Source organism: Barbatula barbatula, assembly GCF_947034865.1.
Source record: "Barbatula barbatula genome assembly, chromosome: 25".
In the NCBI taxonomy this organism is placed as follows: domain Eukaryota; kingdom Metazoa; phylum Chordata; class Actinopteri; order Cypriniformes; family Nemacheilidae; genus Barbatula; species Barbatula barbatula.
Genome location: NC_136788.1, coordinates 10,868,850 through 10,887,229, shown reverse-complemented (window position 1 = coordinate 10,887,229; position 18,380 = coordinate 10,868,850). Strand labels below are relative to the sequence as shown.

Genomic DNA, 18,380 nt, shown 5'->3' with positions numbered 1-18,380 from the left:
TTTGTGCAGTTGTGTAAGGATAGGATAGAAATCTACTTATTTGCATGGTGTAATTTGTTTTGTTTATGGCCTTTTATTGCAAATATGTATGTATTGCAAATGTTATTAAACAGTATTAAAAAAACAATACTACGTTGAGCTAAACCTTTGTATTTTATTGTCAAAAACAGACATAAAACTTAAAGTAAACTGATCCACAAGAACTATTTACATTATTTGAAATTCATTAACAGACATTAAATACTTTAATACCAAATATTACAATAGAAAAAAATATGTATATTCCATAAACAAATGGAAAAATATTCATTCCCAAAAGAGGAATGAGACTACAGCGAAACAAACAAAATTGACCAATAAATTAACATTTGCTAACCTTGAACTGTGTATACATCCAAAAAAGACAATACCCTATTTCATCCTAAATCCTAAACCACATTCATGTACCCACAATGTATTTCTCCAACAATAGATAACAATTTAACTATTTCATACAGTGGCATCTTGTCTGGTGTTTGTGCTTGTTTTAGGGAAGGGTGGATCAAATAGTATACACTAAAAAGATGCTACAATGCTAAATGTTATTTGTGTTCTAGTAGCCTTCATTAAACTAATACACTATGTGTCCTTTCTTGCTATGGAATTTGCTAAATTAAAGAGAAAAAGAAGAGACAAAAAAGAGAAGTAACAAATGTTTTTAAAAATGTACCACTGTAAATCTTACGGACAGTCAATATTTCACTACATTAATACACATTGGGTGTGTAGAGTTTACAGTACAGTTATTGCTGCAAGCTATCATTTATTAAAGAGGCCTGAAATCAACCTCAGTAACTGACCTGCCATATCGTCTAAAATTTCGTGATGGCAAGGCATTGCAGGTATTTTTACAATTTACAGTCATTTAGATCTTCCAAGGATTCTAAAAACAAAATAATCATAGGCAAATATTCCACAAACTCCATGGAATAAAAGAAAACCAACACATGTCAAGTTTTGCTACCTTGCCAGTTCTCCAGAATAACACAGAACATTAGACTGTGTCCTAATGCGCTCTTGCATAGGATTGTTGACTGGATTAAAGAGAGGTTTCCAGGCTATGCAGTGGACTTCCAGGAGTCTGAGGAAGGATGGTCTTTGCTAGATCTTTATGGTGATGGTAGGCCTTGTTATCAGTGGCATTATTGTTCTGATTAGCTGAGGATAAAATTTGAGGCAGTGAGGGAGGAACAGCGTTGTGTTTAGTAGGCGCATCGTCCTCAGGATCTGTGTCATCGATGAGTGGGATGGCTATCACAGAATCCTCTATACGGAATTCAGGGTGGCTCATGAAGTTGTGGATGGAGCTGCGGGACTCCGGCGTCTCCAGGCCTTCGTAAGGTGACATAGAATCCCGAAAAGCATTAACCACACGTATCTGAAAAAGATACATACAAAAAACAAACGTAATCAACAAAGTGAAATACTGAGGAAAAACACAATCCAAATATTCGTATTTATGATAAAATCTTCAGACTGAAGAGTGGTACCTGTGTCTGAATTCTGTTGAGACCCCTGCACCACAGAACATGCCCCCTTCTGAGCTCCATCTCAGCATGATCAATTTCATCCAGATCTTCCATCTCCTCCAACTCCTCCTCAGGGATCTCATCCTTTTGGGTTCCATGTCCTGCTGTCATCAGGAACTTCAGTCGGCTCGTGGGAATAGTTGTAATCAACTGTGGGTCAAGGGATATTGGGTGAGAAATCTGGCCTAGCACTCAATACAGTGTATAAGGGTTAAAGTTTTCTTCTATTTAAATTTTGGGGTGGACTATCCCTTTAAAGTGCTGAAAAGGTTTCAAAGGCCTACCTGACCCCAGAGAAGACAGCCAAAGCCGAGAAAGACACACCACAACCACTGGTCAATATTGAGACGAACACAGCTAAAAGGCTTCCCACCAAACTGCACAATAATGATCTGTAAAAAGTTCCCATGTTGAAATTTAAGACAAGTGTTAAATTAAGTACCTGTTGGTTTTAAAAAATAATTAAAATCCAAACTACCTGAATAACAAAAGTTCCGAAAACAATTGTGCAAAAGATGCAGTTATTAAAGATGCCCTCAAAAACATTCCTCTCGCCGTGGATCTTGCGAGCATTGATCTCGTTGAAGATCTGCATCATCACAAAGGTGTTGAAGACGATGGTGTAGTGTTCTGAAGGAGGAGCGTGCAGAGGAGCGTTCCTGCCGCTGTCAATGTCAAAGATCTGCTCACCTGTGAGACAGGTCAGGTGAGAATAGCTGGTTAGAATGAGAATTAGCTAATTTCTATTCGGATGCTCTTGGCATGTGATGCTCACCAGCAAACAGCAAGGTGAAGATGATAGTCAGCTGATATATGGCGTGTCCGAGGATGTTCTTCATCATGGTGCGGGAGATGAGGGGCTTGTTGCGACCGTACGGTTTCCGCAAGAGCAAAGACTCGGTGGGAGGTTCCGTCGCCAAAGCCAATGACGCAAATGTGTCCATGATTAAATTCACCCATAGCATTTGAACAGCTTTGAGTGGCGAGTCCTATGTGAGGTTAGAAAACATGAATATTAATAAGTGAAGATGGAAGTGAAAGGGAAAGAATCTATATAGAAAGATAAAAAAGGAAGGAGAATTCTGACCTGTGTGATGCAGGCTCCTGTAAATGCTACAATGACAGCCACAACATTGACCGTCAACTGAAACTGGAGGAACTTGGAGATACTGTCATAGACGTTCCTTCCCCACATCACTGCTTTCACAATGCTGGAAAAATTATCGTCTGTCAGGATAATGTCTGATGCCTCCTTGGCCACATCTGTACCAGCAATTCCCTAAAGAGACAAATCACATCAAACTCAATGTGACAACTCACTGTCATATAGCATTAACAATGTATCACAGGCTAACTTTCCTCATTGACCTGTCCTAAAACTCCTTCATTGTTGAGCTAGTAGTGCTTAAAAGGCATTGTTCACCCAAAAATAAATATTCTGTCATCATTTATGTACCCTCATGGGGTTTCAAAATATGTACGACTTGAAGATATTTTGAGAAATGTCAGGATGGTTTTGTGTACATATAATGGAAGTCAATGGGCACCAATGGTATTTGGTAACCAACATTCTTCAAAATACCTTCCCTTTGTGTTCCGCAGAAGAAGGAAAGTCATAAAGGTTTAAAATGACAAGAGGGACAGTAAATGATGAAATAATATTTGGGTGAACTATCCCTTTCAGTTTTTCATTATTGAAGTGTCATACCATTGCAAATCCAACATCAGCTTTCTTCAACGCAGGGCCGTCATTGGTCCCGTCTCCTGTGACGGCGACTACCTGTCTTTGTTCTATGATGGTGCTGTCGATTATACCTTAACAAGAGGCATTTTGTACATTTTAAATACCACAATCAAAAACATTATGCTTTGGTTCTAGAGCCCGACCGATATGGATTTTTGGGGGCCGATGCCGATGCCGATATTAACTTGAAAAGAGCCGATTTATAAGCCGATATTTTGATTTTGAAAATAAACTGGATATTAGACCCATTTCCTATAAACTGCACTTACACAACATTCAATAGCAAAATATCTGCCTGTTCTAGGTATGTGGGCTGTATAAACCATTTTCCAGAAGGGATGTTAAAAAAAGCCTTAGATTACAGTCTCAATGACTAAACAATTGCACATTTAAAGTATATATTTTTCAATGATCACAAAACAGTCTGGTTTTAAACATTTAACACTTTTATTTACTTCCAGTTGAAGCTGGTTTTAACAGTGTGTACTGTAAATAAATTATAAGTTAAAGTTAAAGTAAAAGAGCTATACCAAACAAATTCAATATTCCACAAAACCATAATAAAATTAAAATAAGTTAAATGTATAGCTACATATACAATAAATAAATATAAAATAAATAAATAATACCAAAATATAATTAAAACAATGTAGAATGTTCTCAAAACGTTGTAACCTTTAGATAACGTTCCCCTAACGTTGTAACCTTACACAACTGTCTGTGCATGAGCAGGAATTAATTATTATATATTGGCAGGAATGAATGAACAGGCAAACTTTAACTTGATTAGCGTTAGAATAACGTAACAGTTGTTTTTTCAAGGCACGCTGTACATAACTTCTAGTCATTTACTACACGCGCCCCCTGCCACAGATACGCGGTCATTATGTGGGAAACACTGCAGATATATTTACAATAAGTTAAACGCTAACGTTATAGTTTGACCTCTTATTAACGTTCGCGTTCTGACAGCGGGCTGACCTGGGCGGACTCGGAGACCGCCAGCACCCGGCGGAAGAAGCCGAGTTTCAAGCTAGCGGCTCGCCGGGCCGGCCGATCCGGGAAAGAGGCGCCATTTCCGGATTGAAAACGGCCGACGTTTCGGTCCGTATCTCCGCGAGGGAATGTCGCAGCGATGCGTGGCCGGGCTCGTTGGAAAGGTCTCGGCCGTCCCGTTCGAACGACGCCGCTGTTGTCAACTGGGGAGTTGCAGACCGCCCTCTGGTGGGCAAACTATGCAACACTCATAACATGAGTGAAGCATGAGACTCTTTTTCTCATGTTTTATCGGCCGTTATAAACGCCGATGCCGATTTAAATGCCATTAGCTCATATCGGCCGATAATATCGGCCGGCCGATATATCGGTCGGGCTCTATTTGGTTCACAACAATACTGTCATAAACTCTGCACGTATTACCTTTAACCAATGTGTGCTTATCGGTCGGAGAAGATCTTGCAAGTACACGTAACTTGGGCCAGATCTTGTCGATACGTTCTTGCTCAATCTTTAAAAAAAGAAGGTGAAGGTTTTATTGTAGACCCTCCATCCAGATGACTTTAAGCTATTTTTGTTACCGTCTCACCTCTCCAAGTTCATTGCGTATCCGCCTGTTAAACTCTTTACCCTCAATACACAGGAAGTCATCGCCGGGATGGAGAATGCCGCATTTGGTTGCAATCGCTCGGGCAGTGTTAATGTTATCCCCGGTGACCATGCGCACTGTGATGCCTGCGCGCTGACAATTCTTAATGGCATCTGGGACCTGTGACAGTTATACCACACAGGGGTTAGGTGTCAACAAACAAACGCTGACGTTAAATCATGAGAACTTGTATACGTATGCAAGACATTACTTATAGTCAGTTGTTTTTGTTTAAGAAGGTTTCTAACTGTCAAATGTATATTTTCAGTGAACTAAAGTGTTTGGAATAGATCCTTGATCTCATAAATGTGAACCTCAGATGTGCCGTTACCTCTGGCCGAACTGGATCCTCAATGCCCACAACACCAATGCAGGTGAGTCCAGTCAAGATATCTGACTCACTGTCCCAGTCAGGTTCTCCATCTGAAAGAGGAAAGTCCCTGTAGGCTAGACAGATTGTCCTCAAGCCCTCAGAGGCCATGGGCTCAATCACTTTTTTCATTATGTCCTCTCGATCCCCGGGCTTGAAGACTTTGGCCTCGCCATTGGCTGACAAGATTTTACAACACCTGGGAAAATATTATAGATCAAAATAAATTACATTGTTTAATACTAAAAAAAGCAGAGAGTGCTACACTTGTCTCTTCATGTAATCACTGGTGCTCTTTGGATGAGGTAAATATAGAATTGAAAAACTGAAATACTCCAAGGCACTCGTGTAATAAAGTTAAAAAGCCTTAAATTCACTGGGCTGCATAATTAAAAATAGTAAAAGTATAGATCTATGCTTTTTAACTTTATAACAAGAGCGCCTTGGAGTATTTCAGTTATATTAAATTGTTTAATGATACTAACTCCATGGAGTGATGCAGAGATTATGTATTTTTGTAGGCCAACCCGGAAACCCTGGTAAGTAATGACTCTATGAAAGAATCCGTATGTACGTTTTTAGAGGTTTGTGCCCATGTTGCATTATTTGTGAGATTGATATGCGCAATGACATGGAGTTGCTTTTAGCAACCGGTGTTTTTAAGACACGATAAAGCTTTAAAATAAATCACAAGCGTGTTACAACTGGTGTGTTTTATCTCATAGAATAAAACAGAAGTATTCTTAACCACAGACCTCATTTCAGGCGATTTACCAAAAAACCCATTTAAAAAAATCAATAGACATTGGAGCGATGGAACCGGAAGTGATAAATGATAACCCATTTCCGGGATTTGCATACAAAAATATGTCATCTCTGCAGCTCTCAAATTTAGTATGAAATATGTGTAATAAAATCTAGCAATCCTTCTTTAAAGTGCTTAAAATAAACAGGATTTTAGCAGACATTAGTCACACTTTTCTGAACAAAACAAACCAAAGATATTGATTTGCCCAATCAAATCGTTCTATTTAGCTAGGTGTTACCTCAAAACTTGCTGGTTTAAAAAGGAACTTTTAATAAAAGCATGGAAACCAAACAAAATCGAAACTGTGGATAAGAATTCAAGCAAAGTTCACCCAAAAATAGTCACCATTGACTTGACCATATTACTTTCATTCCTACTATGGAAGGTCAAGAAAGCAAACTTCCTTTAAGATTGTTATTAAATCATACTAACTTTTTCAGGAGGATTTCTGAAGCTCCTTTGGTGAACATACGATAAGTTCCATCCAAGTTTTTTTCGACTGTGCTCATGGATTTCCTCACCGAGTTGAAGGTGTACACTTTGTACCATCTTTCCTCAGGAAATTCATCGCGAACAGTTTGGTAACTAAGTCCTAAGTCAAGGCAAAAACCCAGCAAGGCACATTCTGTTTTGCTCCCAACTTGACGGGGCAGACCGCCGTCTTTCTCAGGAGGCTAGACACACAAAAAGGACAATCATTAAAAACAAAGTCTAATGTTACAATGAAAAAGCTGAACCCCAGAAACAAAGAAAATATGTGAAAGTGTTTGTTTCATGCACCTAATTTGACAGTCAGCTGTGCACCAAATTCTAAAAAAGAGGTTTTACAATAAGATTCTTACTAAAATTTTGGAAGTGTATGCACAGTTAATGGCGATGCCTGTGACAAGCAGGTCCCTGGTTTTGCCTGAAATCGAATCCTGTTTTGGAATCTTCTTGAAGTGATTGTCTTCGATATACACCTGCATCACCGTCATTCTGTTCATGGTTAAAGTGCCTGTTTTATCAGAGCAAATCGCAGTGGCGTTGCCCATCGTCTCGCAAGCGTCCAGATGTCTCACTAGATTGTTGTCCTTCATCATTTTCTAAATGACAAAAGAAAGATCTGTTTGAAAAGCACAAATGGTATGCACACAGTCACACACATTTTTTCAAACAAAAAAGACCACATACTCTCACAGAATAAGCCAATGAGATGGTGACGGCGAGGGGGAGACCCTCTGGCACGGCAACAACCAGCACGGTGACCCCGATGATGAAGAACTTAACGAAGAACTGGATGTAAATGGGAGTGCAGTCTTTGATCCAGGGAAGCCCCTGGATCCAGAAGGTGTCCACCAGAAAGAGTACCACAAGAATGATGACCGTGATGGCTGACATGAAGAGACCTGGCAAAGAAACACATAAACAAACATGCGCACCTCACACGTATACGAAAACTCGTATGGACGAGGAATTACAGAAAACATTATTATGAAATGATAAAATCTACATTTTTACCTGCTTTTCCGATTTGTACCGCTAATTTGGTAAGCTTCCCTTGAAGTACAGATTTTTCTTTCTTTGGTATCTTGGATTTTTTTGCTTCGTCCTGTGATACATTGTCGCTGTGAAGGGGTTCCATCTCCACCCTGCCTCCATCCTTGTCTAGATTTTCACATAAATTTGACTTTAGTACACGCATAAACTGTTTGTTTTCTCTCTTATTATTGAATTGCATGCGTTAAACTGCATTGTTAAAATGTGCCTCATGTTATAAAATCTAGTTACCTGACTTAATTCAAGTCAAATACTGCTATTTTTATGACGTGTTGTTACAGATTTATTACTTTATTTGATTTTAACCTTTAATGTAGTACTCTATTTAAGAAAATATTCACAGAATTATGTTTTTCTTTTTTGACATTGTAATACACATTGTTGACTGTGGAGGTTTATATCTGTCTGCAAGACAAGAGGGAAAAGGCAGAGCCGACTGGACAAAGGCCCTAATCTTCTTATTGCTAATCACCATGAAAACAGTGAAGAGCACCTGTCTTTTAGCCACTCTCTTGAACCATATGTTCACAAGACATTATCAGAACTTACACACGTAAGACATAAAGCACATAGACCACATACTAAAATGAGAACTACTGGACTACGGGTTATGATGCTAATACTCACCTTTCTTTTTTTCTGTTCCATCTTGCTTTTTGCCTGACGGAAATATAGATGAATCTATTAGATGATTGTGATCTTATAATAGATAGGAAACTGTTTTGGCATATGATGGTATCCAGGTAAAATTTGCATATAAGAACCTGACCTAAAGTGTTATGTTTGTAAAAAATAAATTAACAACAAAACACATTGACTTTCATTGTATGGACACAAAACCACTGACACATTTCTCAAAACATCTTCTTTTGAGTTGCACATAAAAAAAATGACTTATAAAGGTTTTGAACCACATGAGGGTGAATAAATGACGACCGACTTTACATTTTGGGTCAAACTGAAACGATCTTCATCTCTTTTCCAATTGGGTTACAGGGATACTAAGACATATTTAAAGAATGCATTTAGAAACCCAACTGTGCCAACTCACTTTTCTTTTTGTCTTTATTTTCCTTCCTTTTCCTCTCCTTTTCTTTAATCTTTTCCTCTTTTTCCCTCTTTTTCCTCTGTTTCTTTTCTTTTTTATCCTCATCGTCATCGTCGTCATCTTCATCATCTCCTCCTCCGAGCAGAGTGAAGATGATGCCAGTCTGAGAGTTGATGCCCACTGCAGTGACCACCATCCTACCAGAGCCCTCCATCACATGAGTACCTAAGGTAAACAGGTATGTAAGGCAAAGATCAATCTAGCCCTTTGAAGACATAAAGCAATATTGGTAAAAGCAAAACAGTAAAAAGCACAAGACACAAATTCTGTTTTATTCTGTGTTTGAGAGCTACAAATAAGGCATTTAAAGTTCCCAATATTCCCCCATTTTACAGTTTTTTTACTTTATAGTTAATTTAGTAAAGGCAAGACCACACCTGAAAGAAGCATGGGGTCTTTGTCGAACGTTTTCTTGACGTGGTCACATTCGCCGGTGAGGGAGCTCTCATCAATTTTTAGATCGTTGCTTTGGATTACCACACCGTCTGCAGGAAGGAGGTCACCTGCGGAGGACAGATGGGTTCGTCTGAGACACAACAGACAGATGTTTGCAACACAAGCCCAAAGAGAGGCTTTGAATCAAGCACAAAAACACTGGCATTACTACTAAACAAACACCCAAACAAAACAGCATTTTATGTGACATTTTGACTGAAAAATATGTGCAGGCCAGGGATAAATATAATTTACAATAAAACTAGTGCATTTTATACAGCATCAAAGCCTAAAGTGGAGTATGATGTTACCATATTTTACAAGAGCAATGTCTCCAACGACAATCTCGGCCACAGGAATCTGAATGACCTGCCCGGCACGGACCACGTAAAACCTCTGCTCTTGTTCGATGCGACTCTGTAGCCCACGGAACTGCTTCTCTTTGCTCCAGTCATTGAATGCTGTGACGAGGACCACGCAGACAACGGACAACAGGATGGCGGCACCCTCAATCCACCCCGCCTCTGACTCTCCTTCATCTTCAACTCCTCCAGCCGCCCTACCACAATCTGTCCAATAACATGGCTGTGTTAGAACTAGTCAAAATACGTTGTCTATTATACTGACATAGAAAATGATTTATTTTTCATAAAAAAAAATTCTCGGGTAAACATTCATCATTTGAAAATATATTTTTTACAAAAGAGCGCATAGGTGGGCTGCGCTGAATACATAATATAATGTTGCCCTCGGGTCGTACAGTTTCTATGTTGCAGTTCATTGTTATTCAACAGAAACACTGAGTAAATGAAATCAAGACATATTATTCACAGCAAATGAATACTCACGTTCTCTCTCTGTATCAGGAGGTTTATAGAAGGAAAGGCCTAAAGATATTATGGCTGCAACTTCCAAAATAATTAGAGTCACATCCTGCAACGCTTCCCACACTAACTGAAGGAATGTTTTTGGCTTTTTAGGAGGTATGAAATTCTTTCCATATTCTTCTTTTCGTCTCGCAATGTCATCAGGATTACCACTTAAACCTAGAAGGTGAGAAAGAGCAGAATACGTTCTGTATTACGATTTTTTTTAAATCTGACATATGGAAGATAATATCAGTGAGAGCTTGTGTTATGATACTTATTGTAATATCCAACATCATATTTATATTGTCAATTAGATTCACATTTATGGATTTGTCCAACGCTTTTATTAAAACTACATTGAAGTGCATCAAAGGCATATTCTTTAAACTTTTAGGGATGACTATACATGCATGTACAGCATATATGAAAAGTTGGGTTCCCAAACGAGATAATAAAAACATGATTTTTGATGTTAAAAATTGGATTATGTTATCATGTTTTCATTGTGTTTTCTTGTGTTAGTTAGCTGTATGTTTTGAGTTATTATGTCCTAAATACCCCCAAAATACCAAGATTTTCAATCCAAGAAAACAATATGAACAGTAACATAGCGTAATCCTTCTCTTCCTTCCTTTGCTCTATTACGAAATGCTGGTTCTCTTGCATCTCTGCCCCCACAAAGGTTTACCCACTGCTGGCAAGGGCAGATGTGAACGTAAACCCTGTGCCAGCGAGATTAGAGTTCAGCACTCTCAGTGCCTCACTTTAAGGTGAGTGGGATTACATGAGGTAAATAGATTGAGCCCCACCTGTCACAACTACAACTGTCTGTTATGGCCCATAACAAAACCAGATGTGTCAACACAGAAGGATAGGCCAATGCAAATCAAACACACTGGAAAATTGTACTTGTAGTAACTTGTACTGTAGGGATGGTTCACACAACAAAAAGACATTCTGTCATCATTTATTCACCATCATGTTATTCATAACCTGTACGTATATGACCTTATCTTCTTTGGAACACAAAAGAAGATATTTTGGGAAATGACTCAATGGGGGCTATGGTTTGGATATCAACTTTCTTCAAAATATCTCCTTTTGTGTTCTTCAGAAGAAAGTACAGGTTTTAAATAACACGAAAGGGAGTAAATAAATTGATTTTCAGTTTTGGGTGAAGTATCTTTATAATAAACTGATAATCCAAGCAAAAAAGTAGTCAAATTTAAGAGTTGTGAATTTAATTACATTAAATGTCTAGTTAAACATCTGTCGGGACTCAGGAGCTGAGCAACCTTTTAAATTAAGAATAAAAAAATGCTTTAGGGTCCAAAATAATCTCAATGCACTACATTTGGCTATACAGGAGAAAACACTGTGATGACTCGATCCTATTGAAAAAAACTTTCCTTTCATTAATATTATTGAAATATGGCAAGTTCATTTGTATTTGCTTGATTAAAATGATATAATTTATCATATGTTCTAATCTCTTACAAGGTGGAAACTATGCATGGAAACAGATCACACAAGTGGTCGAAAACGGATGCCTGGAACAACTAATTACTAAATAATCATTTAGCTGATGCCTTTTTCAGAAGCAATTATGGTACACTTCAGAAACAACTAATGGGGTGACCTGACGCAAGTGCCTGTTTCAAGGGCACAAAGGTGAAAGATCAGGGATCAACACTTGTGAACCTGTAACCTTTGCATCATCAGCTTTATCCATCTTCACCAAATCCCTTTGGCTAAATAGAGTGCAAAACAGAGGGAGGACCACTTATTGAAAAGTTAAAGATAGAAGAGTTTTCCTATAAATAGAAAATAGCTAAGACCTTATGTGACCTCAGTTGCCTTGAAAGGTGAAAACTTTTACCTTCTTAATTATTCAAATACCGTATACAGTTAGGCACATAATTGGTAAGCTTTATGTAAAACATTGTTAGCCAAAGTAATATTTACCTTCTGTCGGTGAAGATTTTAACCTGGAGCAGAGTCCCTGAACATCTCCGTAACATTCCTGAATTCTCTGTAATCCATCTGTCCCTCTGAGATCCATAAGAGAGCGTAGCTCTTTGAGCGTGCAGCCAAAATCTCCATCGTGATTGACCTCTGCTCTGTACTTCGAGCCACGGAATGAATTTCTGGCCATGTTCTTTCTGAAGAACGAGTAAAATCCTCAATGAAAATATCCTAAATTTCCCATAAACAGGCCTTATTCCTCAGGGCTCCAAAAAGCGACTCTCCCAATGACAAACCAGGTGTACTCGGAAAGCCATTTTAATTAGATTTTTCACTGCGTCTTCTGTCATCCTGCTTTAATCAGTCACTTAAGATTCAAATCGCCAGGTGGGCAGCAGGTTACATCTGAAAAGCAAAAACGCAGCAATTGAATCAAGTTCCCAACATCAAGTTCATTACATGCTCTGTCATTCTGAAGTGAAAACATTCAGCACTTGGAGTCAAACATCTGATTGCCGTACCCCCGCTGCCATCACAACCCAAACCTCACAAAAGTCAGATCAAGTTATACCGCTGTCAATCAAAAAGGAAGTGACATCAAAAAGTATGTCACTGTTTAAAGATGATGCTGATAGGTATGGAAAGTGACAGTCAGCTTTCATGATGGTCTGCCGGTGGAAAGATTGGTCAGGAGTAAGGACTGCTTAAGGAACGGAAATCTAAAATTAGTCCCGTTACATAAAACCATCAGGTTCCTGGAAAAACAAAGGCTGTCCAAAGCCATATTACACCAAACTTGTTTTTGGAAAATTAAGTTTTAAAGCATTTGAATGAAATAAAGTGGGAAATAAGGAAATGCCAGTTGATTCTAAGAAACATCTGCAAAGAATTCTGAAAAATGCAAATAAAGGGTTCTGCAGTGCTACACCTGAAGAGTTACTGTTTCACACCTAAATCCTTTTCAAAGGTTATTGGTACCACAAGTGTCCTGGTTAGCATAAATAAGTTTGGAGTTACAACCGCATCATATTTTTTTATCTAATATTGTTTTTTTTATCAGCATCACATTATATGCATTCATTTTTTCTAAACTGCTGACAAAACCAACTTAATCAAAATTCAGTCACCACGCCAAATCCCAGCAAGATAAAAATAGGAAATATATTTTTCAATACGCAATTATAAAACAGATTTGTCCACATTACTCACAGATTTGTTGTATGTATCCATTCCTGCAACAGCGAGACACAAAACCGGCATCTATTTCAACACTGTCACCGTTGCTGCTCTCAGCCGAGACTTACTTTTCAAAGAACTCCACACAGACAATAGCCCAAACAACACAAAGTCTTGGCGACAAAGTGGCATTGCAAAATTCTCTTTTTACATCCATAGATTTGACCTTCAGTGAAGAGTCTTGAGGAGCCCAGTCTCCCTTAGAGGAAAAAGGCTTGCTGAATGATTATCTCAGGAAAGCTTCTTGCTTAATCTAATTAGTCAATCTGTGGCAGTAGTGAGGCACACGGCCTTAGTTAAAGTAAAGGAAAAGATGCTGGTGAAGCATGTACTACACACAGACAAAAAATAAATATTTACCCATTCTCGTATAACCTTGGTTTATACAGACATCTGAGGCACAAGTGCAGCCAGACTTGAGGTCTAAGTGTTGCTTTTTAATATACAAAAAGCTTTGAATTTTTACTTGAATCACACACAGGGTTGAAGCGTAAAAAGGGAGCTGTTACAGTCAATACGGTTTGAAACCTCAATATTTGCACATGTATTTTAAAAATACAAATAATTCATTTTAACACAAAACATTTCATTATTTCGGTGCAAAAACCGCTTCCTAAATTCACACAAAAGCTGTGCCAAAATATCCTGAACATGAAAAGAACACATCTGTAAGGGTGAATTACACAAAGGAATATCCTATATTTACTCATCCTGCGAGTTGGAAGTGTGAGTCACACAGTGACGGTCATGATGCTGGAAGTGAAATCTTCCAGCTGAAGTCTAAATAGAGCAACAAAGTGAGAAGTCTAGAGAACATAGCAGATGATACCCTGGATAGACGTATTTTCTCCAATAAAACAGTATTACAAACAAAATATGGGTAGTTGACAAATACCCCGCAAATGTGTCCTATTGTGTGACAGCAAAAAAACAATGAACATAAATCTCTCAATGATATTTTATATTATAAACCATCAAAATATTAATAATTTAAATAACATATTATTAACGGTTTGTTTTCCAAATTTTTTGCTGTCACACCAAAGGACACACGTACGTATATCAGATATAGATGATACATGTAATGCATTTCGTATTATAGTCCTATATGATATAATCTTCTTTCTTTTTCATTTTTTGTAGCTACATTTCTCTCTATTGTTAACAAATAAATGCATGTAGGCTGCAATAGCACAAGCATCACACACACAGTATGTTTAATCCCATAATGTGATAAAATAATAGGCCTATATGATATATTCTTCTTTGTTTTTCATTTTTTGTAGCTACATTTCTCTCTATTGTTAACAAATAACTTCATGTAGGCAGAAATAGCACAAGCATCACACACACAGTATGTTCAATGCCATAATGTGATAAAATAATAGGCCTATAAGATAAAATCTTCTTTCTTTTTCATTTCATTGTAGCTACATTTCTCTCTATTGTTAACAAATAACTGCATGTATGCTGCAATAGCACAAGCATCACACACACACTATGTCTAATCCCATGTGATAAAATAATTTACTCTTTTTATTTTTCGTTTTTCCCCTGTAAAGCTGCTTTGGAACAATGCAAATTGTGAAAGGCGCTATATAAATAAAATTGAATTGAATTGAATTTTTCAGTTTGATACGCATTTAAGGTTTAACAATGTCACACGGCAGGTGTTTCAAGTAATGAAGTCAATATGCCATCAATGAAAAATCTCCTTTTATTACACAAATAGCATTTAGGGCCCCATATTATCCTACTGTCGCGAGGGCAAGTTAAGAAGAATTAGAAGACAATCAAGAAGTCACGTGTTTTAGCAGCGCGCGCTAAATCTTTTAAAAGATTAATGGACAGACCATGCGATCACTGCAAAGCTTTTTCTTAAATTCTCCTTTGTTGTCAATTAAGTAAATTAATACAATTGATGGTAACCTTAATGATATCACACAACACCACGACGAAAGAAAGCGACGTTAGTCTATCATTTATTTCCCAACTGTCAAATGAATACAACGTCTCTTAACGGTCACCTTAACTTAGCAAAACCTACTGACGCGAGCAATATCAATCTATTTTACTTATCATTTGAATCGCATTGTCTGCATAAATCTACTATAACATGTGTACTCACTTTGAACTGGTGAGCGTCAGCTCCACTCGGCATCAGTACCACATCTACAACTCTATCCGTAACGACCCGCCCACAGCGCTCAGAACATTTGCGTCAGAGGCGCGGCTCGGGATTTAAGCGGAGATCCTATTGGCCAACGCTCGTCCCAGGGACAGGTGTCATCCCCTGTTGAAACAGCTGTCATCTTCAGCCCCTGTGTCTCGATCAGGTCCTTTGCTCCCGAGATCCTAAATCAGTGTACACGGGTCCGGGCACTTGTAGAGACCCTGGCTCCCTAAAACACGTATACTTCACAGCTGGTATTAATCAACAAAACCGACATCTCTCTGACTTTATTTTTTAAACCCTGGTTGACGTACATATGAGAAACACTCTAATTATTCTGTTACATATCAGTTCACAAATTTCGATTATTAAATGTAACTAGTTTGTTGCCTGCCTGTCTAGCAACGCTTGTTTATGTTTAATAGGGGTGTAACGGTATGTGTATTCGTACCGAACCGTCACGGGTACAATTCTAATGAAGTCATCATTATGCCCTACTCCCTTCGAAGGGCAGAGCCCTTGGAGTTTAGACTTTGGAGTGAACAGGGCACGAGCGTGTCATTATGTAGACGTTATCTGGCATGTTCACAACGCAGCATGGTGTCCGTCAGCAGATATCGCTGTTTTAATGACATAACTTAAAGTCCCAGTGAAAAAAAATACAATGCCTATTTTTTCATGAAATATTGCAGCGTTTATTGTAAATAGTTGATGAATGTGTGCCATTCTCTTTTTTAAATTCTTGTGATTTCATTATCTTTAGTTAAAATCTGAAAATGCACTTCCTTCCTGTAATGACTGTTCATTTTAAACGACGTATGTTCAAAACGGCTGTTTTTATACATCCAATCAAATCACAGAGAAAGACGAAAGCCACGCCCACTGTGTTTATCATTGGAAATTTCACTTCAAAAGGCGTCAAAATACGGAAGTAAAAACTATCGTATCTTCTGGTTCACAGGGATTTTGAGCTTAAAACCTATTTTGCAAATAAAATAAAATAAAATAGGCCTAAATGTTATTTTTTATATATATTATAAATCGTATTTCATAACTGTTTAAAATAAAAAAATTATGTTTATTTGCAAACAGGTTTTATTCTTAAGTAATTAAAACAGCAACATCTGCTGACGGACACCATGCGGCGTTGTCACAGGAACATGCCATCTGAAGATTATGAGGAAATGACGTCTACATAATGGCACGCACATGCCCTGTTTTTACTCCAAAGTCTAAACTGCAAGGACTCTGCCCTTCGAAGGGAGTAGGGCATAGGAATAATGACTTAATTTGGAATTTTTCAGTACGAATACACATACCGTTACACCCCTAATACATAAAATAAAATAACGTTTGCCTTTTCATTTCGCGTTTCATGAAGTTCATTGAGTTAGCTCCTGTGATTTAGGTTAACCCTGACAAGTGAACAAGGGAGCTGATTGAGACACAGCCAAAAAAAACATAGATAATAGGCTTGTTCGATCTCGTGGAGCCGCATCACGTCGAACAAGCCTATTGCCAAATGATTGTTACGCGTAGTTTATGTCCACTATCCAGCAACATCTTTGGTATGAGTGAATGACTATAGAATAGAATAATAAAGTCTAAAAGTCTAATGCACATAAGTAAGACTTAATTTACTTATTTGAATAATTTGAAGAAATAATTCACTTTACTAAATGATAGCCCTTTCTGCCCCATACCGGGCACCCAACAAATATACTATTTCATAAATTTCTTGTCAGGGACTGGGTAAGAAGTTTAAAGATTTAAACCTTTTCTACCATAGATGCAAAATAAATACAGTAGAAATCTCTATTACATAAATGTGTGTGCTGGGTCTAGATTTGTCCTATTTGTTAGAATGAACTAAAAGCTCACGTGGTACTCCTCACATACTGGCACGCGAGCATTTAACTCCACTGCTCTATCTCAGGGACGGTAGAGAGCATGACCTCGCTTAAACAGGATTAGCTATAAATAGTGCTGCCTATCTGCTCGGCTACAGCGTGGCCGACTCTCACAATGTGGGCTCCATCGCTAAACCCGCCGCCCGGGGTTGAGCATCCAGCCCACGTCTACCTCTGTTGTAAAACCCCTACCTCACCAATTCCAGAACTTAGTTAATATTCATTAAAGTTGCCATTCAGGTTAAAACAACTCAACTGAGACATCTCCCATTCCCTTGGGACTTATCTTCATCCTTATTCTCCGGTTTCGTCATTTTTGAACCCATCAAATCCCTTTCCCCAGCCACGCCTCTGGAAAGTTAGAGATCAAGCTAACTGTCTTTGCTGTTCTACGCCCCGCCCTCCCGTATCACCTTACCATGGCGATGACACTTGATGATGTCAAACCCTGCCCACACGTGGAGATGTTTCTGCGTCCATGTTGTCATAAGGCATGAAATTATGCTAACCTCAAGGGATGCATGCTTTAACACTCACAACCATTCACATGCACAAATGCACACGTAGGATTACACTTAAGACACATACATACAAGTAAACCCACACAAACAGTAGGATTACCAACATAGTTCAACACAGACGTAGCAAGATTACAGAGACACATACAACCCCCTTTTTTCTCCACGCACGCACACACAGGATAATGCCAGCAGGACTCAGACACATATTTACACTTACTGTGAAAATTACAATACTGTGCATGTTCAGTGTAAGTATCAAATGCAAGCTGGAGAATGATAACATCACCCATTAGTGCAATAATACAAATAAATACACTATTGGAATATTTAAATTATATAACGTCCCTATTAAATGTAATTGTATAAAATAAATCACAGCATCAAATTTCATCACAATTTCTCATCTGTTCCATTTTTGTGCAAACTATCCTTTTAAATACATGTCTTATAAGGACATTTGTCAACTAACCATTAATATAATGGGCATCC

General features: G+C 38.2%; 1 protein-coding gene across 2 annotated transcripts; it reads right to left on the bottom strand.

The window, feature by feature from the left end:
• Positions 1 to 136: 136 nt before the first annotated feature.
• atp2b1b (ATPase plasma membrane Ca2+ transporting 1b) lies at positions 137 to 15,483 on the bottom strand. 2 transcript variants are annotated; one of them, XM_079449896.1, is made up of 21 exons: positions 15,416 to 15,483; positions 12,052 to 12,456; positions 10,066 to 10,263; positions 9,529 to 9,786; positions 9,160 to 9,285; positions 8,726 to 8,947; positions 8,302 to 8,334; positions 7,636 to 7,782; positions 7,309 to 7,523; positions 6,978 to 7,220; positions 6,568 to 6,809; positions 5,289 to 5,526; positions 4,898 to 5,077; positions 4,732 to 4,819; positions 3,277 to 3,383; positions 2,656 to 2,847; positions 2,344 to 2,557; positions 2,047 to 2,258; positions 1,853 to 1,960; positions 1,530 to 1,718; positions 137 to 1,417 (listed from the first exon to the last, which is right to left on the bottom strand). In XM_079449896.1, exons 2-21 carry the CDS (start codon positions 12,239 to 12,241, stop codon positions 1,079 to 1,081), a joined length of 3,741 nt encoding a protein of 1,246 aa, XP_079306022.1. In that variant the 5' UTR covers positions 12,242 to 12,456; positions 15,416 to 15,483; the 3' UTR covers positions 137 to 1,078. The 2 variants fall into 2 exon arrangements, with proteins under 2 accessions (XP_079306022.1, XP_079306023.1); XM_079449897.1 differs by lacking the exon at positions 15,416 to 15,483 and adding an exon at positions 13,261 to 13,511.
• Between the last annotated feature and the right edge of the window lie 2,897 nt (positions 15,484 to 18,380).